Genomic DNA, 27,689 nt, shown 5'->3' with positions numbered 1-27,689 from the left:
ACAAATTTTTTTAACGCCAATGGACTTTTTTTAAGCATTTTACGCTGATTTGGGTATTTAAGGGTTTAAAAAACCGTAAAATAAAATACGTTAGGGTTCGTAAGGGTTTATAAAAACGTTAAAGTAAAATGACAATTTAAGTTTTAACGAATTCACATAATAACACATCGGAGACTGTTTTCATGAGTTTCTTAACAAAAATAAATTGAAAAAAATTTGAACCTAGTTTTAAAAAATCATTTTTCGACAAATTCTTTGTCTTATTCAATGACATACATCTCATCCATAATGTTAAATGCAACAACAGGGCTTCCTCGATGTCATCATCTGGCTCCTCATTTGAAATTGAGCCTTTAAAGGATCCATGCAATTTCTTCCCTTCGTGACTGTCTGGCTGGAAGCCCTGAACAAGCGCTCTAAGGAGGCAGAACTTGCAGGAATGCTCTGGATAGCGAAGGCAGCCTTGGAAAGAATTGGATTTACGTTCCGTTTTGTCACCAAGAACTGCATTGGCTTTCCCATCCATGGAGAAACTGCCTTCACATCATTTTCATAGACAAAAAGTTCTCTTTTCATTCAAGTCGCGCTCTTCTTCTGCTTCTTTAGATGGATGAAGCTCAAAGAGAAGCATTCAAGTTTTGAATGCCGAAGGCTGTCATTGACAAGGAATGGTTCAACCTTGGGTCTTCTTCCCCACTTTTGCCAAACAAACTTGACAAGAACTTTTTGACAGCTTCTTCAGGATCCTTGGCATACTTCGCTTAAGTTTTGAGCGGCCATCTAAGATGACAAATTTAATAAAAATTTGGAAAAGTAATTAACCATACCATTAAAATTAATCTTAAACAAAACTTTGAATGCTTCCAATTGTCTTTTGATTCTTTGCAACTTTAAGCAATGCCTGAAAGTAATTAGCACCCTGTGAAAAAATATACAAGCATTAAGCAAAGAAATTAAACTAGTTGTATTTAACTATGTATAACCTATTTAAATATTCCTATTAAACCTATTAAATTTTGTTTAACTGCCAAAAGGCCGAGTGAAAATGTGATTATTGCGATTTTATGGTTAAATTCTATTTTTGGTAATATTTTTAGAAATATCAATTATTTTTGAACAAAATGGACCTTTTTCACACAATACATGACAAACCCGCTGGGCCAAAATGGACCTTTTATATATATATATATATATATATATATATATATATATATATATATATATATATATATATATATATATATATATATATATATATATAGGTAAGCACTGACGGAAGTTCAAAAACATGGGGTGCTAAAAATCATTTCTTTGTCTTTTACTAAAAAAGTATATTTAAAAAAAAAAAAACATATAGGTGAGCATGTAGGTGGTAAAAGTTCAAAAACGTGGGGTGCGAATATTGGAAACATGCCAGTGGCTCTCGTTTTGTATTTTTGGGGGCTTTAGTTCCGTTATTTATTATCGGAGTTCATTCGTTTTAAAGGCATCTTAAAGAGTAATCTTCTCTTTATACAATCGAACTTCGAGATCGATAATTTATTTAAAAACGAGTGAGAAAATAATTTGTATATGGGACTAGGTTAAAAAAATCGTCGAACACTGGGTGTTTTACCCAGTCAGTCAATAATGATATTAAACAAAATATTGAGACACTTAAAACAATAAAAAAAAAGGGATTATCTAAGCTCTGACAACGTAACTTTTTACAAATCATCCTCATTCAACATCATTCTCACCATCCTAAAAAATTGATTGTGCCTACGCCTCTTTGAGAACGTGGGCACAATCTAATTTTTATGATCTTAAAAAAATTTAAATGATCTTAACAAAGTTTTTTTCTTAAGGTCATTTTAGTTGCTATGGAAACGGTAAATGAAGTCAGCCAACATAAATGATTGGAGTTGAAAAAAACTTGATTTGAAAACAACCGAAAGTTTTTCGAAACAAAACACAAATCTAATATCTTTAATAAAATTATACTACTTTAATTACAAAAAAAAAAATTTTAAACCACCTTCCTCCTTAGAGAAAAAAAAAAATGTCCACCGTTCGAAGCTTTTAAAAAATTCGCTAGAATTTTGCTTTTCGATTTTCCGAGTTCAACATCAACATCAAAAAAACTTTCCGTTCTAAAAATTTATCGAATCTCATCTTAAAAACTCGAATATTTTTTTCACAACTGTTACCATTGACAACAACAAAAAAAAACGACCTAATTGTTTTATATTTCCATTATTATTACATTAAATTATTCTCATTTCATAATATTTCCGTGGTTTTTGCAGTACTTAAAAAACTTCTTTAAGTTTTAAAAAAGAACAAATATTCGCAACAAAAACTCCAAATAAAAATGAAAATCTTTCCATTTTTTTCCACGTTTCAAGTTTTAAAAGAAAATCGTTTTTTTTCTTTTTAAATTACTTAATATTTCATTTCATAAATAACTTTTTGAATTATTTATACATTTTACATATTTATTTAACATATTAAAAATATTTAAACAATCAAAAGTATTTCGTATCATTTCAACATTTTCAACTCTTCGATGTTATAAAAACGTTCTTGTATTACATATACTTTTTACATATTTACATTTGTATTTATTTTTTATTTAACATATTACACATTTTTTCGTGTTTCTTTCTTTAAACTCTTCGATGCTATAAAAATATTTTCCACGGTACCAGATCGTCAACTGCTTGAAGTTCGAACCACGAAGCCATTCACAAATGTCGTCGATGAAGTTTGTGTCTTTGTGAAGGAAAAGATTTACCACAAAACTTATAAATACGCGCTGATTATTGCCAACTTTACTTTGCTATATAAGGAAGCTTCCTTAACTCGCGAAGGCCTGACAGACAAAAGCTCTGCTGAAGTAGCAGCAACTTAAACTCAAATATGTAAACAAGGGCCTCTTACTTGTTTAAACCTGCTACAGATAAACCTAGGTCGCAAGTTAAAGGACATCTTTAGTCAGTTGCTAGCCAAGAGCTGTGTAGGTGCGTTGTGAAATGGCGGGCATACACCGAGACTAATGCATATTTAGATTCTAGGGCACCAATGTGCACCTGAGCTTCTGCTGAACACAAGGGTTTCTTCCAATGTTGCTCTGAATGAATGCGAAACTTGCTTGAATTTGTACGTGCACACTCAAAAAATGACAAGTCTGAAGGGGGAAAATGCTTTCAGAGGCAATAAGAGCCTTAAGATTGGCACAAAAAACAGTTTTTCACCTTTTTAACTCGTGCCGTACGACTCAAGGAGTCCTTACACTCATTCGTTGCGCTAGTCTGGCTTTGCGTTAGTCAGGTAAACTCGAGGTTGGACGTCGTCGTGCAACCAACAAACGAACCAACCCTAAGTGTGGTCACGAAAAGTGTGCGATTTTATTTAATTTATTTTTATTTTTCAAAGAAACTAACCAGCTACCTAATTGATAATCCACTACTGAATTAGCACATTTTCGGTTGCAAGCAAACAAACTCAGCAATTAGTCAATTGTTTCATTCATCTTTGAATTTACCAACAACTCTGTTTTCTGTGCTTTAATGTGGGCAATCAGGGTGTCTTTTTGTCTTTGTAAACATCTTTAGTCACCACCTAGAATAAAAAGCTGACGGTATCGGTTGTATCACAAGCTCGCCTTGTCACCATATTTTAGCTTTAAGATTGCTTTACCAGATTAAGTGTTTGAATATGTAGAGAACACTCACGAGTTTTTTTTTGGTCCTGCATATTGCTACCTAGTTTTTATCAAATATCTTGTGCGAGAGGCAAGCCGGATCTGTAACCAGGCGGTGCATCCTATCTATTTCATAATGCGGACTAAGACAACCCATGCGCATTAGGGTGTGACAGTTGCCCCTAAAATATTAAATTTTTATCGTAGAGGGCTGTTCATAATTTTAGTATTGCATATTGGTCTAAATAGCATTTATGTGAAATTTCAAGAAGATTGTGAAATTTTTGAGGTAGTTCCGACCTTGCAAAATTTTGGTTTTTTATCATTTTTATCCAATATATTGGGCAGGGTCCGATTGGCAGTAAGAGGCCTGGAGGCAAGACATAGATAAGGCTCTTATGGTAACAAAAATTTAAGCACAAAATAAATTAAACCCTTAATCACTTAAGGGTTTAATTTTGGTTTTTTGGAGATAAGTGTAGAGGATATTTCTAAATGTTAATGTTATTCAGTAAAATGTGACAAATAATTTAATTCTAGAAATAACTACAATATTTATTGCATTGTTTTTACAAAATTGAAGCATATAAACTTTATTTATTAATATTATTTATGTCTTTTTGTGTGTTTTACTTGTTCATTTTTTTTATAGTTAGGCCCAGGACCTTCGTGTCTGACAGGGGCCAGGGGGAATACCCCAGATGTTTATTACTATTTATTAATGACTTTGAACTGTAACTTGAATTCCTTTCAGAAAAATATGAATATTGATATTTTTTCAGATAAATATTATGTTACTACATATTACTGTTATTGTATTTTGTAGTATATAATCATGGATAAAAAAGTAAACAAAAAATATATGAAATTGTTACTTGGCACCATTCCTGGAGATGATGACAAGGAAATTAAAGGTTCTAAACTGCCAACACAGAGACAAGCATTGTTATGCCTTTTATCAAACCTGAAAGATTTGCTCTGGGATCAAGCCTTATCTGCAATTATTGAAAATGTGCTCTTACACTATCAGAAAGCCAATATCCCAAATCTAGAAGGCAGAAACAATATTGGTAGAGTAATCAAATATTAATATTCATTAGTTTGATGAAATTGAAAGATTATAAAAGCGAGAGAATGAACCTAGAATAATAAAATTTCAATCAAAATTGAATTTGACAATGAAGTTTTATAAGAACACAGTACTAAAGGACATGGCTGCTAAGAAAAAGAGGATAACTAAAGTTGAACAAGATTCCATTGATGTTGATATCGAATTTATGAAGAGCATGTTGAATGATAGAGTAGCTACATATTCTGGGTTGGATAAAGTAGCCACAGAAAAGACAAAAAGGGAATAGAAAGACAAAAACATCATCTGGAGCGAGAAGAAATAAACCCGTGTAAACGTACTTTTGAAACGATAAATCTTGAACCAGGCACTAGCTCTTGTGAGAATGAGAATATTGTAGAAGTTACCACCATAGCACAAAGTAGGAAACACAGAAGAATAGTTAAATGTGGCATAGATATCTATATTCCTCATGATATATTGAAAAACCATGATCTTGTTTCATGCTGTATCCGTAACAACATCTCATCAACCCAACTTAGTGCAATTGTGCATTCCCTTGTAGCAGCATGTGGGGGCGACCTTTACAAACTATGTCTAAATCCAAGCCCACCGGTATAGAACCACCGGTATAGAAACGCCATTGTACCTGAAATAAGTTTGAAGATCAAAGAAAATTGGATGCCATCGTGTATAATGTTTGTGCATTGGGATGGAAAACTTACGGACACTCTTGATTCCAAAGGAACAGATGACCGATTGCCAATTCATGTGTCTGGGGCTGATCGGACAAAACTCCTTGGCGCTCCTCCACTTCCAAAATCAACTATAGAAACTGGTAAAGCTCTTGGAGACATCATATCAAAAGCAACTAAAAAACCTCTTAAAGAATGGAATTGTGAAGAAAATGTTATTGGTATGGTTTTTGATACAACTTCATCAAATACAAGTAAACTTAAATAATTAAATTTAGAATATATGAAGAAAATTCTTACATCTACCCTGTAGACGTATGCATTTTCAGGAAAGAGAACTTCTGCATGTGTGTCTTTACAGAAGGAATTAGATTGTGCCCTATTCTGGTTTCCTTGTCAAAGGCATGTGGGTGAATTACTTTTGAGTCATTGCTGGGAAGGTTTGAAAATTGAGACCTCAGCTAGTTCAAATATTTTGATCTTTCAAAGGTGAGTCTAATTGAATATACCATTAGTGTTACCTTCAATCAATGAAGAGACACATATAATAGTAAAAAGCCAGTTTTAAAAATTGGGATGAGTGAACTTACTCTTTATATTTTTAACTTACAAGCTAACATTTATTTACTTTCTTTTTCACTTTTCTAGGTTCAAAAAACATTTCCCTCAATTATCATCACATGAACAAGCGAAGTATCTTTACCCTTATATGATGTTTATAAAAGAAGAACGCCAGCAAGAGATGGCTAATTTTTTTCGTGAATCTTTAATACAATCTTTCACACGAGGTGACTACAAAGAGCTGGTTCAGCTTTGTTTGCTTATAATAACTAAGAGATCTGAACCAAAGAACTTCAAGATGCGCTATTCAGGTGCCCTTCACAAAGCAAGGTGGATGAGTAAACTCTTTTATACTCTAAAGATTGTGCTTCTGTCTGGACAAATCAAAAAGCATTTTTAAAAAGCTGAAATTGTTACTAGCAACCAAATAAGAAAATTGGAACGATTTGTTGTGTTTACAGTTTCAGTATATGTGCAGTGGTGGCTTGTACCAGTTAGTGCACCAGTTAATGACTTAATTTTAGTTGAAAACCTGGTAAAATTTGCTGACCATGACTCAACTCTAGTTGAAAATGCTTGTATGGCATTCGGTCAACACACTTGGTACTTAGCTGAGGAGGTGATTCCATTGGCTCTGTTCTCATCTATGGTAGCAGTAGAAGCTAAAGAGGAAATGAGGAAATCCATTCCTTTCTTTGAAAAGACTTCTGTCACATTGAGAGTTGGACTTAACTTTGGGGGATATGGCAAGCCCTATCTTCCTCCTACAGTAGAATATGGTACTTCTTTAGTTGACCTAATTGGGACGGATTCATTAAGAGTTTTTAGCATTTTTGGTATGCCCTATAAATTCCTGTATGCTCCAGCACATGATTAATAGAGAAGACTATCAAAACATGAAGCTGATTGTCGACAAACTTCAGGTGGTAAATGAGGCAGCAGAGCGTGGTGTAAAGGTGTGCCATGACTTTCTAGGTGTAACTAGGGATGAGAAGCACTTTCAATATGTTCTCCAAGTAGTAGAACCTGATAGACAACGGATTCCTAATCAGCGAAAGCGATTTTGTGCACAAATAGAGAAATCACGGTTTCTAGTCCAGGAAAACGAGTAATTTCATTTAGACAATTTTACCTTATTACACCATGTAAAAAAAAAATTTTTTATATCATCTTGTACTTTGCATAGCTGTATTTGATATAAGAAAACCGTTTTTACTTTCTGAGCTACACCATGGTGTTAGAGTGTAGGAAAAATAGTGATTTTTAGGCTAAATTCTGTATTTTAAATTTGACGGTGCTCATTCACAATTGTAAATTAGTCTTAAAAAAAACATTACATATCTTATTTTTATGAAAAAATACGATACCAAAATTATGAATACCAATGATTGATAATTTTGGTATCTTATTTTTATGAAAAAATACGATACCAAAATTATTAATCATACGACAAAGTTGGGGCAACTGTCACACCCTAATGCGCATGCGGAGATTTTTGATTGCCCTGCCAAAGACCAAGCTGTTCAATAGTTTGAAAGACTCCTGTTCAAACTTTTGAACAGCTTGAGCGGTAGCGTAGATCAGTATTTAACTGAAAATATAGTGCCATCCAGGCTTTTAAGTTGATAAAAAACTTTAACAAATATGGAAAAGTAGCAACTTGATTATGATGAAAGAAAGGTTTCTGGATGAAAAGAAAAACCAAATGCATGAAATTTAAAAACAAAATAATGGTTCAGCTAACAAATGTACATAACGTAAATATTGCTGAAAGCTAAAACTCTCTTTTTTTTTTATCAAATTGTCAAAGAAATTAAATTATAAGAATCCTAAACTTTTATCCTTGACAAAGAATTGTGTCAATCAAAACCTCAATTTAGCCTCATGTTTTTGTTTGACTCAAAAATGTGTTTAAAATCTAAAATATCCTCAGCAATGCATAGTACCTTGAAGATTTACTGTAAATATTAAGTGTCGCTCCACAAATGGATTGCTGAGACAAATGGATTGCTGAGACAAATGGATTGCTGAAACAAATGGATTGCTGAGACAAATGGATTGCTGAGACAAATGGATTGCTGAGACAAATGGATTGCTGAGACATGTTTAGAAAGTTAATTTTGATTCTCTCAATTATTTGCATCTGATACAGTGAACTCAGTTTTTTTTTCAATTTGTAAAAATTTGAATGAGATCAACACTGGAATAAATAGTTTATGTTTTAAACTTTACTCTTTATTGTAATAATGAAGGCTTTTTACTTCATTTTTTTAGTCTTTTCGAATATTGTTATTATATTTTAAAAAGTTAAGGACTAATGGTTCATGCTAAAAAAACGAAATCAAGAAAATATCATTAAACTATGGGGAGTAACTGGAATTGGTACGCAACTCTTAAAAAAACGGTTATTTTCATATCCACGTATTGTTAAAAAAAACCTATTTTAGCATCAGAACCTTTATTCAGCAACTGAAAGGAATCGAAGTCCTGGAAGTTTTACTTTACTTTTTAAAATCAAAATACTTATATTTACATTTTAAATAAAAAAAGGAAATAAGATAAGTAGGAGACCAAACCGCCCAAAAAAAGAAACGACCAATGAAAAGAACCGCCCAAAAAGAAACGACCAATGAAAAGATTTTACATTGAAATTACACAAATGTGAACACAAAACTAATATATTAGTTCAACGATGAACATGTTTAAATATGATTTTTGATTGGAATTGTTCAATTTTTAAATAAATTATTCAAAATTTCATTGAAAACAAATTTTATCTAAATAAAATTTGTTTTTAGAAAAATTTTGAACTATTTATTATACGACTTTTATAATACAAATTAACCTTAAAAAGTTTCTCACATTTTCACATATTAAAATCAAACTCAAAAGGACTGTCCATCATTTTGAAATTAGAGATTTTTTAACTTGTGTTTCAAAAAAACAAACAATAGGAATTTATATTTTAACAAAAACCTATATAAATCACTAACAATTTACTTAGTTTGACTTCGGAAAGAAGCTTCTTGGAGCTTTCTGTTTCATTCCCAAGTAATTCATCTAAAAAATAAATTTATTTAAAAAGAAAGAAAAAACTTATATATTAAATAAAAGAAACGCTTGATAAAATAAATTTTATAAAAAAATACATCATTTAGGAATTGCCAAAAGACAAGATTTAAGTTAAACAACTAAAGTCATACTTTTCCATGGGTCTATCTTTTCATTCAACCTATTTTTTTTGTCCAGTGTAATGTACTTGCTAAAACATCTAGTTTCAGAATTTTTTTTATTAAAAGCATTATTACGATGTTTCTTTACGATTTCATCGCAAGTTGCAAACCTTTTCTTGATTGAATGGAATCACGTTTCTATTGTGAGCATCCAATCTGTTCATGTGTTTGTATTCTTGCTAAAACGACCACAGTTTTTCGGTTATTATTTTAACCTGCACAAGTATCAGTATAAATAAATTTGCAAATGATATGAACAACTCGCAAAGATTTTCGGAGCAGTTACAGCTTGCAGTAAATCCATTGTAAGGACATGCTGCACAGCGCAGTAAATCCATTGTAAGGACATGCTGCACATGCTGCACAGAAAAAGAAAAGAAGATAAAGTAATTTAACTCATTTATCGAATGTTAAAATCATCTTATACAGAAGCTTTTGACTTTGTAAGCTTTAGTTCGAATATTGGAAAAAACTCCTAATTTGCATAAGACTTTCTCATTATATAGGTATTGATGTAAAACGAAAAGAACGCTATCCTTCTTACTTATCCTCCTTACGCTCAAAATAAACTGTTCGAGATAACAAGAAGTGGAAGTGAAAACGAAAAACCGCCTACACAACTCATCTTCTAATGACAATTTATTGAAAGATGTGTTCTATATAAAACCAAGAAATTAAAAAAAAAATAGGAATGAGGAAATAGGAAAAATGAGGAATAATGGAACATATTCAACTATAAATAAAACTCACAAAATAATTCATGTAACTTGTTAAAATATTTTTATGTACCTTTGATCGAGCGTCTTTTTCCGATATGACTCACTTTTCCTTTTAATATTCTCACGTAATTTCTATTTTATTTTCTTAAAGCTGATGTCTCCCTCTTCTTTCCTAAAATGGCAATAGTTAATTTGGAAGAAGAGAACAGCAGGTAGCATTTTCAACTTGCATAATTATGATTATTTTCCGGCACAAATAATCATGTCTATATTCCCTAATGCAATTATGTGATTTCTCATATTCTTCTGAATTTAGTAATAATTTAATTTCAGAGTTTAAAACATCTTTTTCTCTATTTTTTGCCATTTCTTTCTCTAAATTACCAGCCATGTTCTTTTCATTAATCCAAACCTAATATTTGTCAATACTTTATATAAATCATCGCCTTTTACTCATTTTTTAATTATTTGACACTATTTTGTCCCATTTTTCATTTTCTGCAGTTTCTCCTGTCATTTTGAATATGCTATGAAGCGAATTTCTCATCTTTGGTTTTCTACCAACATTTTGAAGAACACAGTTATATTTCAGTTAAAATTCTCAGTGTAAAAGTTTAAACCTAATAAAACATATAGGGCTGTACCGGATTCAATTTTTCCAAATCCGGCCGGAGCCGGATTTGCCGGATTTAAATCGACAAATCCGGCCGGAACCGGAGCCAGAGCCGAATTTTGAAAGCAAATTACAGGAGCCCAAATCCTGTAAATCAAACAATGTTGGAAATGGTAAACAATGTTGACCATTTTCAATACCAAGTGACAACTTTTTTCTGTTAAACTTCATTTTTTTTTATTAAAAAAGAAGGAAAAGTTTTCAAACAATATAAATAAAACAATATAACAGAACAAAATAATTGATAAACGAATTTTTTCTATTTACTAAATTAATCTATATGCATAAAACTAAATAGTATTTAGTCTTTGATCAGTTTCGAAATAGTATTTAGTCTTTGATCAGTTTTGATCAGTGTACTTAAGAAATATTAGACGAGCTGCATTATGTGGAAGAAGTGAGCTGCGGTGATCATTAAGGACAACCCCAGCTACTCTGAACAAACGTTACTATGTTAACGTTAAAAAAAAAAACGTTGTGCTAGTTAATATATATATATATATATATATATATATATATATATATATATATATATATATATATATATATATATATATTACATATAGTATATATATATATATATACCTATATTACATATAGTATATATATATATATACAGCTGCGGACAAAACTACGTGAACGATTGCAAATAGTTTTTTTTAATGAAATTTTCAATGTCTTAAAATAAGTTTATAGTTTAATACTATATATGGTTGGATAGAGCGTTTTTTGCTCTATAAGACTGTGTAAAGTGTATTCTCTAATAATTTGTTTAAAATTAAACATATCTAAATGTTCAAAAAGCATCAAATATTTTGCGCGACAAAACCACGTGAACGATTATACAAACGTAAAAGAATAATTTTACTAACATCAACAAATAATAGATTCTAAAAAAAAACAAACATTAATATTTAGTTGCATAGCCTTTAGAATCGATAACGGCCTTGCACCGTCTTGGCATAGATTCTACAAGAGTTTCTAGTAACTGTTTTGGTAATGCCTCCCATTCATACTGTACGGCTCCAAAAAGTTCATCCGGTTTTTGAAATTTGCGACCTCCCAAGCGTCGCTCAACTTCAATCCATAAATTTTCGATTAGATTTAAGTTGGGAGATTGGGCAGGCCACTTCAAAACCGTTATGCTATTATTTATGAGCCAATTTTTTACAGTCAAATCTGTATGTTTAGGGTCATTATCATGTTGATAAACCCAATTGTGAGGCATTTTTTCTAAAGCGTGTGGCAACATTTGATTAGATAATATTTCCCTGTACTGTAGTTGGTCCATTTTACCGTTTACACGGTACAACGGACCACCCACAGATTGTATATTATATTGCCACCCCCAAATTTTACAGTTCCTATTGTATACTCTTTTGCAAATCTTTTACCTACTGGACACCTAACATAACCTCGACCGTCGCTGCAAACCATGTTAAATTTACTTTCATCCGACCACAAAACTGTTTTCCAATTTTCAGTGATCTTTAGCGAACTGTAGGTGATCTTTGACGTGCCTGGGCTTAAGGAATGGTTTCTTTGCAGGTCTGCGCCCATAAAGACCTCCTTCGTTTAAACGCCTTTGAATCGTTCGTGTGGATTCTTAAGAGATTTTCGCACAATTTTTCGATCAGTACTAAAAAATAAAATGTTAAACATTAAAATTAACATTAACATTAATATTATTAAGATTAAATATTAAAAAAAATAAAATTAAAGGAATATTACCGCTTATCCGTAATACGTGGACGACCACCTTTCTAAACGATCTTTTTGCTCTTTTCTCGGTGTATAATTTTATGTATTCCACCTTTTGAAATCTTCACATGAGCTGCAATTTGCCCAATGGACCATTTTTCTTCTTTGCGCAAACGCAAAACCAAGCTTTCAATTTTTGAATCAGTTTGACGAACCATTATAGTTTAATTTTTTTAATTTTTTGATGTTAAACAGAATAATCTTGAGAAATTTAAATGATTGTAAGTTCTTAGAATACCAAAACCACATGAACGATTTTTAAGCACTGATTTCGATGTGAATATAATATAATTTGCATCAAAAATGACGCTTTTATAAATCGTTCACGTGGTTTTGACGCGCAAAATATTTGATGCTTTTTGAACATTTAGATATGTTTAATTTTAAACAAATTATTAGAGAATACACTTTACACAGTCTTATAGAGCAAAAAACGCTCTATCCAACCATATATAGTATTAAACTATAAACTTATTTTAAGACATTGAAAATTTCATTAAAAAAAACTATTTGCAATCGTTCACGTAGTTTTGTCCGCAGCTGTATATATATTATAAATATCCTTTGCTAAACATCAAATTTCAAATAAAAAAGTAAAAGTAGTGTAAACTAAAGTCAGTCAAAAAAAAGTTTATAAATGGGAAACAAAACTTTAACTTTAAAATATTCTCTTTTATATTTTTAAGACCAAAACACGGAAAATTCTTGAAAGCCAAGTTCAAAGAAGTCATGTTCAGTCTCCAGAAGTTGGCCAAGTATCTTGAAGTAGCTGTTAAAAAAGTTCTTGTCAAGTTTCTTGTCACACTTTAAAGTATATCGATAATATACTTTAAAGTGTGTGTATGCGTGCGTGTGTGTATATATGTATGTATGTATGTATGTATGTATGTATGTATGTATGTATGTATGTATGTATGTATGTATGTATGTATGTATGTATGTATGTATGTATGTATGTATGTATGTATGTATGTATGTATGTATGTATGTATGTATGTATGTATGTATGTATGTATGTATGTATGTATGTATGTATGTATGTATGTATGTATGTATGTATGTATGTATGTATGTATGTATGTATGTATGTATGTATGTATGTATGTATGTATGTATGTATGTATGTATGTATGTATGTATGTATGTATGTATGTATGTATGTATGTATGTATGTATGTATGTATGTATGTATGTATGTATGTATGTATGTATGTATGTATGTATGTATGTATGTATGTATGTATGTATGTATGTATGTATGTATGTATGTATGTATGTATGTATGTATGTATGTGTGTATGTATGTATGTATGTATGTATGTATGTATGTATGTATGTATGTATGTATGTATGTATGTATGTATGTATGTATGTATGTATGTATGTATGTATGTATGTATGTATGTATGTATGTGTATATATATATATTCATACAAAAAACATACATACACATACATATGTATGTATACACACATATATAACTTAACTCATTAGGAAAAGCAAAAGACAAGGGGAAAAGTTTTGTTGGTAATCATGTTAACAAAATGTTAAAGGTAAAATAATATCTAATATATATTTTCTAAATTTTTAAAATCTACTCTATACTAAAAACAAAGTTTACGTAAATTTAAGTGTACAATACAGTATAAATATATATGTGTGCAAGTGAAATAGATGGCTAAAACTTTTCATTTAAGTCGCGCTCTTCTTCTACTTCTTTGGATGCATGAAGCTCAAAGAGAAGCATCCAAGTTTTGAATGCCGAAGTCTGTCAATGACGAGGAATGGTTTAACCTTGGAGTCTTCTTCACCACTTTTGCCAAACAAACTTGACAAGAACCTTTTTAACAGCTACTTCAAGATCCTTGGCCAACTTCTGGAGACTGAACATGACTTCTTTGAACTTGGCTTTCAAGAATTTTCCGTGTTTTGGTCTGAAAAATATAAAAGAGAATTTAAAAAGTTAGACTTTCATGGGTGAAAAGACTTTAAGGGCAGAAAGTTTTCCATACTTAAACCAATTTTTACTGAGTTTATGTCTAATAATTACATCTATTTTCATTTTTGGAATTATTCGCAACTCTTCCCTCTCATTTTGTTTCATTATTCGCATCATGAACAGTTGATGAGCTCCTTTTTCAGATTCAGTTGGTTTCCGGAAATACTGCCAAGTTAAGGAGCGTTTCTGTCTTCCTCACTTCCTTGATTACGTGAAAGCTTCAGTTTTGAACGGCCATCTAAGATGACAAATTTAATAAAAATTTGGAAAAGTAATTAACCATATCATTAAAATTAATCTTAAACAAAACTTTGAATGCTTCCAATTGTCTTTTGATTCTTTGCAACTTTAAGCAATGCCTGAAAGTAATTAGCACCCTGTGAAAAAATATACAAGCATTAAGCAAAGAAATTAAACTAGTTGTATTTAACTATGTATAACCAGTTTTTTCGGCTTCACTTTCATGGGGAGGCAGTTCATCTGGATCTGAAAAAGGTGTTGGATTTTCTTTTTCACGTTCACATCCTTCTTTGTTTTCAATATCAACATTGCCTTGACTTTGTAATGGCAGAGCACTTAACTAGCTGGCTAACATTTTCGAAATGTTTCTTTTTTAAATCGGACGTGCCTAACCGATCTTAGTTTCAAAAATTTAAAATCTATCTAACATCATTTCAAGAAACGGAAAAAGAAACAATTCTGAAAACACACAATGATGCTTTACGATCGTATTTGTTGTTTTTAACCTACCTATGACTTTTTGTAACAATCAATCAGATCCACTAGACCAAAAGGGACCTTTTTCACAGAATACACGACAGAACCGTTCGGGAATTATCATTTTAATAGGTAATTGGGTTTGGGTACCGAAAATATCAGTAACTTTTGGGTACCGATTACTTAAATGACCCGAAAGATTGAGTCAGGCATGAAAAATTTCAACTACCCGATTTGTAAGCGTTATCGGGTAATACCCGCTCGGGTAATCGGAGTCCGATAAAATTCTTTTCAGCTTTTATTGGTGTCCGATACCCGTTCGGGTTGGTCTTGTTCAGTTTATATCAAGACCCGGACATTTCCTAGTTTGAGCTGGTGAAACTACATGAGAAACTTTACGAATTTTTAGTTGTAAAGTAGGGGAGACCAGGGCTAGTTACAACAAGGATAAATTGCAACAATGCGGTTTAAAGAATGGTTTTGTATATTTATCCTAAGTTTTTCTTAAACAATATAACTATAACTTTAACACGTCAGCTGTAAAAAACTTACAGTTATTAAAAAAAAATTTCAAAAGTTGTTGATATTTTTTTTCTTTCGATAAAAAAATCTAAACTTCGTTTTTGAAGTTTTTTTGGGTTTTACTATAAACTTAGAGGTATATAACCACAATAAAGTAATGGTAAGTTAAAATAATCTTTCCAAACACGTAAAGAAAAAAAAAATTGATTTTTTCAATATAAATAATTATTTACAACCATTAGAGGGATTATGATACCTATGGGGTAAGTTGCATCAAATTGGTTGGGGTAAGTTAAATCATAAATTAGCTGCGGGTTTTGCTGATTTTACGCACTTTTCTAGTTTTTTCTAAAATAATGGACACTTTTTTATATAACAGTGTAGCAGTAAACAAAAACAAAAATTTTAATAAGGAAGTTAAGTATATATAAGTTGTATATGTATATAATATATATGTATATATATATATATAATATATATGTATATATATATATATATATATATATATATATATATATATATATATATATATATATATATATATATATATATATATATATATATATATATATATACAGGGTGCGTAAAAAGTTCCCGCACTCCTCTGGCAACGACGTTATTTCTCTTATTTTAAAGCATACCGTTTATTTTTCTGCATTATTTATGCTCTTCTCTAATCTTTGAATATCTTTTAATACTGAAGTTTTTATGTTCCATGAGGAAATCAAGAGATTTGCGGCCGGCAATCGAGAGGCTAGCTATAGAGAAAATAAAAGCATCGGAGATCGCTCGTCTTCTGAATGTTCCGCGGCGTACGGTTAAAGATTGCTTGAAGCGACTTGAAGAAACTGGTTCCATTGATGATCGTCGACGTTCTGGAAGACCAAAAACTGCAACTTCGGGTAAAATTGTCAAAAAAATCCGCGACAAGATTCGGTACAGCCCAAAACGATCGATGAGACAAATGACCAAGGATGAAGGGGTTTCGGAAGGTTCAGTTCGGCAAATCGTCTACAAAATGCTCGGAAAATACCCGTACAAAATTCAAAAAGCTCACGGACTTACTGATCAGATGAAAGCCACTCGTTTGGCCCGTTGCAAGGAGCTTCTCAAGCGATTCAAGAAGACGGCGAACGCTTCGACGATTCTCTTCACTGTCGAGCAGTTAGTGAACCATCAGAATGACTGGATAATTGCTGGAAACGTTCAAGAAGCAAAACCAGAAAGGTCGAATTGCTTCAAAGACAGCTCACCCCTAAGCAGTGATGGTTTTCGGAGCGATTACAGGAGACCGCAAGACGCCACTGGTTTTTGTCGATCAAGGAGTGAAAATCAGAGCTCAAAACTACCTGGATGATATTTTGAGGACAGAGGTATTCACACTTCGGACAGCGGTTTTGGACGTTTCAACAGTATTCCGCCCCAGCCCATAAAGCAACGCTCGTCCAGGATTGGTGCTAAGCCAAATTTCCGGGTTTCATCACACAAGAAGAGTGGCCTCCAAACAGCCCGGATCTTAATCCCCTAGACTATTCCATTTGTGGAATTATGAAGGCCAAGGTTGGAGCTGTTCGTCATCCAAATTTGAACTCTCTACGGCAAACACTCGAAAAAGAATGGGCCACTCTTGACAATGATATGGTGTCCGCCGTGGTTGAAGCATTCCCCAAGCGCCTAAGGACGTGTATCAAGGGGAAAGGAGGACTTTTTGAGATCTGACTTGTTTTTGTTGTTTAGTATATTATCAAGAAGAAATGTTTAAACTTTTGGCACATTATGATTGTTCTACGTGTTTTTACGTCGTAAATACTGAGTGCGGAAACTTTTTAAGCACCCTGCATACATGCATTCATATATGCATAATTACATGATGAAGTTAAGTATATATAAGTTGTATATGTATATAATATATATGAAGCATATGCATAAATATGTATATATATTTATGTATTACATATTATGTATATATACATGTATCTTATATGTATATTATCTATAAATTTATATATTTAAATTTCTACATAATATACATATAACACTATATATATATATATATATATATATATATATATATATATATATATATATATATACATTCAGGACAGTAATGTTGTCGCAATGGCGACTGCAGTGATGTAAAAATAGAATAAAAGATTTAAAAAAAAAAAATAAACCGATAGAAAATTTCCATACCCATGCCTTGTTTGTTTTCTGAATATAATAAAAGTATGGGAGGTGTTGATTTACTGGATAATGAGATAAGTTTATTTAAGATTAGGATTGTGTCAAAAACGCGGTGCACTATGGGACAAAAGTATACAAATTTTGCACAAAAATATTTGTGATAATTAATTTGTGATATTTATTTTTGGTGGCCTGGGCAGGTTCGGATTTAATTTCATCATACTTCTAAAAATATACAATGATGTGCTAAATTGTTTGAAAGTTTGAAATTTTAAAGAAATATAAATATATTACCTGTGACTCAAATCTTTTTACTTTTGAAAAAAGTCAAATAAAATATTTTGTACTTTGAAAATAAAATATTTAGTACATGCATTCATATATGCATAATTACACGATAAAGTTAAGTATATATAAGTTGTATATGTATATAATATATATGAAGCATATGCATAAATATGTATATATATTTATGTATTACATATTATGTATATATACATGTATCTTATATGTATATTATCTATAAAATTATATATTTAAATTTCTACATAATATACATATAACACTATATATATATATATATATATATATATATATATATATATATATATATATATATATATATATATATATATATATATATATATATATATATATATATATATACATGCATTCATATATGCATAATTACATTAATCATTCCTATATAAATAAATGATGATGTAGGTTAAGTTGGATAAGTAGATTAATTTAATACTCCAGTAAAACAGCAAAGTTTATGGCTGAAAAAGAAGTTCAAGAAAGAGAAAGTCTAATACTTCAACATAAACAAAAAAAACTAAACAAAAGAAAAATCATTTAAGTTGAATTAAAATGGAATTTATGTAATTTTTTGCATTAAAAAAATTGTTTTTCAATCAAAATGTTATTGTGTTTTTATATCCTAAAAACAAAAAAAAACAGAACTTAAATATCCTAAATCCTCCTCTTGCCTTTTTTTAAACTTAATTGTTGTTTATCTGACTAAGAGAAATTTTTTTTTTCAAAAACAGTGTATAGTTTACTAAACAAGTCAGGTATATGTGAAGTGTAGCATAAAAATTTTTATTGCAGCTCAAGGAAAATACTACTTTCTTTTATTGTAATTTTAAATTTTTGTTGTCAAACAGAAATTACACATTAACAAGTCATTTTTTTGTGAACTCTGCAAAGCTTATACTATTAGAGTTTTGTGTTGCAACTTACCCTGTTCACTGTTGCAACCTGCCCCGATGCAAGGTGAGTTGCAACATCTTTTTTTTCATTTTTGTTTCACTATTGCGGAAAAACTTAGTTTTATATTATATTTATCGATGATGGATTAATATGTCACTAAGATCTATTTAATAACCCTGAAAAAAAAAATTTTGAAATAATAAAGTTTAAGGAGATAAATGCAGTTTTTTAAATTTTGATGCAACTAGCCCCGGTCTCCCCTATACAAATGTATACTTTTTTTTTTTGACATCATTCTTCTGTTTGTCTTTACAAATTTTAAATATATTCAAGTCAAAAAACGACGAAAAGAATATGATAAAAAAAACATATAGGTGAGCGGAAGTTCAAAAACGTGGGGTGCGAACATTGGAAACAACGCCTCTTTGAGAGCGTGGACATAATTTTTATGATCATAAGAATAAAGTTTTTTTTTTTTTTTTTTTTTTTTTTAAAGGTCATTTTAGTTGCTATGGAAACGGCAAATGTAAACTGATCCAAGTTACGTGAAAAATGAGATCAGCCAACATAAATGATTGGAGTTGAAAAAAACTTGATTTGAAAACAACCGAAAGTTTTTCGAAACAAAACACAAATCAAATAACTTTAATAAAATTATACTACTTTAACAAAAAAAAATTTTAAACCGCCTTCCTCCTTCAAGAAAAAAAAAATGTCCGCCGTTCGAAGCTTTTAAAAAATTCGCTAGAATTTTGTTTTTCGATTTTCCGAGTTCCAATTTTTTTTTTTTATCAACATCAAAAAAAACTTTCCGTTCTAAAAATTTATCGAATCTCATCTTAAAAACTCGAATATTTTTTTCATAACTGTTACCATTGACAACAACAAAAAAAACAACCTAATTATTTTATATTTCCATTATTATTACATTAAATTATTCTCATTAGTAGTACTTAAAAATCTTCTTCAAGTTTTAATAAACAACAAATATTCGCAACAAAAACTCCAAATAAAAATGAAAATCTTTACATTTTTTTCCACGTTTTATGTTTTAAAAGAAAATCGTTTTTTTTTCCTTTTAAAATTACTTTATATTTCATTTCATAAATAACTTTTTGAATTATTTACACATTTTGCATTTTTATTTAACATATAAAAAATATTTAAACAATCAAAAGTATTTCGTATCATTTCAACTTTTTCAACTCTTCGATGTTATAAAAACTTTCTTGTATTACATATACTTTTTACATATTTACATTTGTATTTATTTTTTATTTAACATATTTAACATTTTTTCGTGTTTCTTACTCTAAGCTCTTCGATGTTATAAAAATCTTTTCCACGGTAACTGATCTCCAACTGCTTGAAGTTCGAACCACGAAGCCATTCACAAATGTCGTCGATGAAGTTCGTGTCGTCGTGAAGGTGAAGAAATAATTCTTTAGCGAGTCGAATCCACGGGAGGAAGAAACCTTTGAAATCGTTCTTTGATACCAAAGTATCATTGATGTTTATCCACAACCATTCAATCTTATGCTTCGGTGTCCAGCCATCGATTTTCACTGGATGATATAACCAGACATCACGAACGTTGGTCGAACATAAAATGATAAGTTTTTTCTCATCTTCAGATAAAATCTTTTTATAAACATTTAATTCAAACAACTTGCATCCTGCGTCTAAAAATTTCTCCATGAAATATTTCTCATGTGAAACTTCATGAGCAGTTTTTCCATTGTGCATCCATATACCCCATTCTCGTTCATCGATTGATCTTTTCATGTCCTCGGTAATCGACGCCTGCACTTCAAAGAAGCATTCCATGAACATCTTGAATTCACCTGAAGAAGAAGAATAATAATAACATATTAATATTATTAATAATATTTATTTATTTGCAACAACAATTATTCAAGAAAACCAAATTGCAAAAATTTGAAAACACAATATCGTGTTAAATAAATATAAAACGGATATTATTTTCTTTATAAAAAACATCAAAACAGTTCAAATGATCACAAATTAGTTCAAAAAATACTTTTTATTTACTAAATATTTATTAAACAAATAAATAATTTACGAAATACAAAACAAAAATATTTATTGAAACTTGTCGTACGCCATTTTTCAACTTTGGTTGCGCCTCAACCAATAGAAATACGATAAACAATTCAGCCAATCAGAAGCTTGACCAAAAGTATTAAAACAGCGCTCAACTTTATTTAGAAGTCGCGTGTGATTTTTGATACAAAAATAATTTATTTTCAAACTGAAATAAAAATATTTTCGCTTTCTATTTCTTTGCTGAAGCAACAAAAATATTTTAAAGTATTATAAAAAAGTTAACTAAAAGTATGTCAATTTAAAGCGGTAACAGTCGAATAAAGAACGATCGGAAATTATATTTTAAAACTGTTACACCAAAAGTAACGTATAAAAAGCCATTTCTCTTATGGTAATCTTTATTAAACTTTCAAACTTGTTTTGAAAAGAAAAAATATCGAAAAAACCATTTTAATGTCACCAAAAAAACTAAAACTTTTCAAATATTTAACTTTAGACAAAGAAACATAAAAGTATTGTATTTACTGAACTTTCAATCGCTTTTTCCCTAAAAACCCAACTAATAGAAATATATTCTGCTCAAAACTGATTTTAACAACAACATAACAACAAAGTCTAAAACACTTACTTCTTTTGCGTCGTTCGTTCAAAAATTAATATAAACAATAGAATGAAAATGGAAGTTTGCGATTTTCATCAATGAAACAACTTAACTCCTGCGGCGATGTTCTCATTTGAAAAACGTCGATTCGCTTACAAAGTTGTTTGAAAACTCACCCAGAGTGAGGGTTTTAGTTGTAATTGAAAACTCGAACGTGGAATGTAGAAAAATTGTTTGCAATTGTTCTCTTGTGCTCTATTCGTCGCGGTACGCTTTAAATATTTTAAGTTCTCCTGAGAATCTCTATATTCTTAATACTCTCTGTTCTCCTGAGAATATTTAGAGCATCTCATGACAATTCTTGAAAGTAAGAACGTGATTGAAGTTTTTAAACTTTTTTTAACAGTGTAAAATCCAAAACAATGAGTAGAAATGAGAGATTAAAATATTTTCTGAGACATAAAAAAACAGATTTCACGCTGCAGCTACAAAAGGTCAAGAAATATCAAAAGATCTTTTTAGCTCTTTACAGCTACACCCTAATATTTCTTCTGAAAGACCCAACATCGAATAACAATCTGATTAACAAAGCAATAACAAAAAGTCGCCAAATAATCTTTTTGAAATTTCGAAAAAATGGAAATTAATTTTCCCATACACCCCTCATATATTTAATATAAAAAAAGATTTCTCAAAGTAATAAAAACTTACATTTTAAAAGAATTTTTCCATTTCTCTTTTCTTAGGATAAAAAAATACATTTTTGTTAGGTTTTGAAGGCCTTAAAGTTTTATGAGGGGGATTGTATTGACGATAGAGCAGAAACCAATTTAGTGCATATAGAATTGAGTTTCTTGATATACAAATAAGGAGTAATCGAACGAGTCATTTATCGTAGGGTGCAAACTGTTTTAGTCCGCAACATTTATTGCGCTGTTAACAGGTTGCTTAAATACCTGATCTTTCGTTTCCTTCTGGATTTTTTATAAGATTTGTTATAAACAACTCACAAAAATGTTAAAAACCATGCTGTCAATAATTCCAAAAAACAGCGCCTACAAACTGAAAGTGCAAGAATATCAGCGATGAGCTTTCTTTAAGCGGTTAAGTCTTTTTTCATCGAAAGAAATTGCTTACAAGAAAATAAATAAAAAGAGACCAGGCTTAGAAGAGAAAGAGCTACTACCCTATCTTATCTATCTATTTTAATCTAATAGGGTAGATTAGGGTATTATGAGCATCTCAAGCGAAAATTGGAATATTTTCAAAAATGTTTATGCTGGATCCAAAATTTTTGCGAATTAACAACTTTTAGGGATCCTTACTCATTGTTTACATAGATATTTGTGCGAATCCGAATTTTTTTTTAAAAAGCACAAAGATTTTAAGAAAAGTCACAAAAGTGCTCATATTACCAATACCACTCGGTAATATGAGCACTTTAATTTAGCTCAAAAAAAATATCAACCTGACATATAGAACTAATTTTTGGAATATAATGATTTTTTATTAACAAAACTTATCATTAAAAGATCAAATTTTAAACCACTTATTGTTAAAACAATATGACGATGTCTTCCGCAAAAAAAAAAAAAAAAATTGTTCGTTAATTTTTCAATTTTAACAACTCATACATTTCAACGATAAAAATTCAAATTTCTTTGAATTTAAATTACAGAAGAATATTTATTATTGTTAAAATAATAAAATATTTTGCCGTGTTTTGTTTTTATTCAAATATTAATTTAAACCACTGCTGTTTTAGGACTTTAAACTTGGTAATTGCAATGAAAAACATAGGGCAATTCGAGCATGCTCATATTACACAAAAATGGCATCTTTAAGTAAAAGTAAAAACTAAATGTTTCTATGCATTGTTTTTCAAACAAAAACGGAACAGATTTTTGGCTAATATATTTTTCTTTATAAAAAAATTATTTTCCATATTTTTGCACCAAAATTTCGCGCCACAGATACATTCGTGCGTGACGATATTATTTTAAAAATGCAAAAAAATTAACAGCGTTTTAGTTAAATAATACCCGCTAATTACTGCTTATAAATTTACGCTAATTTCACTGATTCCTGTTATCACCATATAAAGTCGATTCAAAAAATACAAAGCAACTTTAACTTCAATGCTTACATCTACGAAATCTTTAGGTATGCTCATATTTCCAAGGTGCTCAAATTACCCTGATCTACCCTATATTTTTTTTAAATGGTGCTTTCGGTTTGCAATGTTCAAAATCGAACATTATTCGTAGCTAATACATTATGAGCTTAAAGCCAAGGTGAATGCAGCGATTAAATGTCAACAATTGATGCTTAACTTAAAGTGTTGTTACGGTTGTAATAGCTCTTAGTGCTTGTTTATAGCTGCGATTTTACGAACACAATTTGTTTTTATACCTTTATAAAGTCAATGTCAGCAGGTCAACATCAGCAAAACATCTTCCCAGAGCAAAAATTCATACTTAGCATTTGTTTTCGTTAAACAAAACAAGATGAACTCAAAAGTGCTGAGGACGATCAGAGTCTTGAAGTGCTGCAGTCACTTTAGTGATACTCATCAATAAGTTTGTAACTTCATATATTCGCTTTGTTCCAGTTTAAAAAATGCAAACAGAGTTGTTTGAAAACTCATCCAGAGTGAGGGTTCAGTTGTAATTGAAAACTCGAACGTGGATTGTAGAAGGACAGTCTGCAATCTTTCTCTTTCCTCTATTTGTCACGGTACGCTTTATATATTCTCAGTTCTCCTGAGAATATTTAGCGCTTCTCATTACAATTTTTGAAAGTAAGAACGTGATTGAAGCATTTGTACTTTTTTTAATTTCAAACAAATAAAAATACTTGTTTTCAATTTTGTTAAAACCGAGAAATATTTGCTTTATAATAAAAAATTCAAAACTCAATTCTTACCTCTCTATCTAAAGTTATAAGAGCGACCTTTTTGGTAAACAAGAGTTTGCTTCTGTTAACCAAAAACTCAAAATGTACAGAATGCAGATAAAACATTTTATTTTCAAGTGAAATTTTAAAGTGAGGCTTTTCATTTTTAAATTTAGATCAATATCATAAAAAAGTAGTCAGTCTGACTAAAGGAGACCACATATTGAATGAGGAAATTAAATCTACAAACTAAAGTTCTAAAGTCATCAATTTTTTCAAATGTCTTTTGTTCTCTATATTTCTTAGCTGGCACATTATTTGTTGATTTAGCCACATTTCAAAGCTCAAAAATTTGCTTATAAGAATCTTCTTCTCTACAGCGCGAATTATTAAATTTTTCTTTTTTCGTGACAATTCCTTAGAAATTCCCAATTTTTTTTTTAATTCAACTTAAGTTAAATATTATCTCCAGTAAATTAATTTTATTATAAATACATTTTTCTTAATGAAGTTTTGATTTTCTTAATGGTCATGGAACTGTTTATAAACTTTTGCACGGTTACGTTTTCAATAAAATTTGAATTTCTACCTTCCATTACAAGTTATCATTCTTTTGAGTAAATTATACGATCACATTACAAGAGCAATTGTTAAAAATTTCATTCATCTTCAATGAAAAGTCAAAAAGTTATGACAAAAAAACTTGAAAAATTTAGCTAATTATCAACTTTTGCACTCTACTGTAAATCTTGATGGGTAAGAAATTGCTGGCCCACAGCTTCATGTCTTAAGGATGGGGGGGGGGGGGATAGAATGTTTCAGTTTAATCAAGAACAGGGTTAGGAGGGTGCAACTTTGATTAAAAGGGGCTGCAATGTTTCTCTTGATTTTTAATTTTATGTGGGTTTTAAATTATCGAAAAGTTATTCCCTAAAAAAATGGAAGGATTTATTTTTAAAGAAATAGATTTTTTTCCTTCTCTTCCAATATACTAAAAAGTGACATATCCGTAAAGCTTTAAAAGTGAGTATAGAGTGGGTGGGGAAGGGGTATTTTAGTGAGGGAGAGAATTGATTAGACAAAAGAGTTTACATAAAAATTGAATAAGAGGTTATTTGGATTTGTCGCCCTCTAGAGTTGATATAATGATAAGGCCGAACGAAGTTGATTTTCGAAGGCTAGTAAAGTAAAACACAAGTGTAAATGATTCTATTTTTCAAAATTCTGCTGATGGGCTTTTATCACATTGAAAACTAATTTTCACAAAGAATTTCAACGGATCAATGAAAGCATAAAATTAAATCATTTCAAGTCAAACCACACAAGCAATACTACAAGTAATGTTTACGGTTTCAAATTTCCAAGGAAAATGAATGTTTTTCAATATAAACATTTACAATTGTCTTATACACAAACTAACCTATTGATACCTAACAAATTGATAACTAATAACTATTTCATAGAAATTTAACGAAGTAATAAAACTGACACTGAAAACAGTAACTCACAAAATCGAAAATATGTTAAAACTAAAGTTTATCATAAAAACGAGGCTAACAAATAAATCCATTTAAATAGATAACAAACACAACTGATACTAACATCATTTACGCTACAATTAGTAAAATACTGAATCTCTATAATATGCTGAAAGTCATGAGAGTCATTTCCTTAGCAAAACAGACCGAAAAAACTCATGTAATAAAAATCTTTACTATTTCCTTTCAGCTATTGAAACTTTCTTCAAAAGAATTTCTTCCCGTGTTTTCATAGAAAAAAGAGCATTTTTAGCTAGAAATGCTCAATGGCGTTTTGTAAATGAAAAAAGAAAAGTGGTCAAATTCATCAATTTTTTTTAAATTTGTGGCACGTGAACGAACCGATGAAATATTCTTTAAAAATAAAGCAATCGCATTTTCAAAGCATTGATCACGTAAAAGCTTCCCTAAACAAATTAAAATAATAATTCTTACCACTATACAAATCAAAGCGTTTTAGTACCAAATCTAAAAACAAAAAAGCACGATGTATGAAATTTTATTTTAGAAAAAAACTTATTTAATTAGAAATGAACAAAAAAGGAAGGGGAAATAAATTTAAATTCCCAGTGTTTTAATTATGTTATTGTCTTGTAACCATGTTGAAAAGTCAAAGTTCGTGTTTTTGTTACGGTAAAAAACAAAAAAAATTGCAAAGAAACTACAAAACTTTAAAACGCCTTCTGCCTCTGAAACGCTTTTATAAGTCTTTTTCCAAATTAAGATCAATAAGGAATAATACTATACATCATGCACATATCAATACTCATAATGAGGGGCCCACATTTTTTTCCCCATCTTTTAATAATCTTATGGTCTTGTAATCTTGAAAAGTCAAAATTGGTGTTTTTTTATGATAAAAAAAAAAAAGAATGTTCTGGTAGTGTAATAAAAGTCAAATATTTATGTTAAACTTATTATGATCAAAAACAATAAAACTACCCTTAAACTCTGCATACTGTTTAACGCTTACATTAATCTATTATTAAAAATTGACTTTTTTATTATTTTACTCTTTTTGTAAAGAGTAAAATAATAAAAAAGTCAATTTTATTATTTTACTCTTTATTTATATGCATATCATTTTTGATATGCATTATCAAATTCTGTTCTCACTGTATATCTGTTAATTATATTTATATGCATATCATTTTAAAAATAAAAGGTATCTGTTTTTTTGCTTCTAGATTAATAACATATAATAAATATATGTTATTAATCTAGAAGCAAAAAAACAGATACCTTTTATTTTTAAAATGATATGCATATAAATATAATTAACAGATATACAGTGAGAACAGAATTTAATTGTACAAAGTAATTTTTGCATTTTATTTTGCTAAAACTTGCTTTAATCTTGATTAATAATGAAAATAACTGAACCAATTCTTTTTAAATTTATTATGGCTATTTCTTATTTATAATTAATCAGTAAAAATATAAGAAAATGTGTTTGCTATACAATTTTTGATTTTTTACTTACAGACGTATCGATTTGCATGCACAACAATTAATTGTACAAAACTGTTTTATTATTTGTTATGAATGTTTATGG

At 30.1% G+C, this 27,689-nt stretch overlaps 2 protein-coding genes, 1 long non-coding RNA gene and 1 pseudogene across 4 annotated transcripts in view; 1 reads left to right on the top strand and 3 right to left on the bottom strand.

Annotated features, from left to right (window-relative positions):
* LOC145183507 (uncharacterized) overlaps positions 1-27,689 on the bottom strand; it is a 297,046-nt gene that overhangs the window by 249,685 nt on the left and 19,672 nt on the right. The gene's annotated exons all lie outside the window — the stretch shown is intronic.
* Positions 228-9,646, bottom strand: LOC149893974 (uncharacterized). The gene is made up of 3 exons (XR_016446175.1): positions 9,214-9,646; positions 9,004-9,070; positions 228-780 (listed from the first exon to the last, which is right to left on the bottom strand). It is a non-coding gene; the product is annotated as an uncharacterized LOC149893974 (long non-coding RNA).
* LOC149893973 (uncharacterized) lies at positions 16,350-16,991 on the top strand. Its single transcript, XM_090076716.1, has one exon. The coding sequence runs from the start codon at positions 16,350-16,352 to the stop codon at positions 16,989-16,991; it is 642 nt and encodes a 213-aa protein (XP_089932842.1).
* LOC145191802 (uncharacterized) overlaps positions 20,300-27,689 on the bottom strand; it is a 53,216-nt pseudogene continuing 45,826 nt past the window's right edge. The window contains exons 10-11 of the transcript XR_016449129.1: positions 26,570-26,602; positions 20,300-20,877 (exon numbers count right to left, since the gene is read on the bottom strand). The product of XR_016449129.1 is annotated as an uncharacterized LOC145191802 (transcript). The remainder of the gene's footprint in view (positions 20,878-26,569; positions 26,603-27,689) is intronic.

The sequence above is a fragment of the Hydra viridissima genome, unplaced genomic scaffold (genome assembly GCF_058129835.1).
Source record: "Hydra viridissima isolate aposymbiotic clone 2 unplaced genomic scaffold, HvirCarnegie_v1 scaffold_1, whole genome shotgun sequence".
Classification (NCBI taxonomy): Eukaryota; Metazoa; Cnidaria; class Hydrozoa; order Anthoathecata; family Hydridae; genus Hydra; species Hydra viridissima.
The sequence above is the reverse complement of the archived record's forward strand: the minus strand, read 5'-3'. Positions and strand labels throughout refer to the sequence as shown.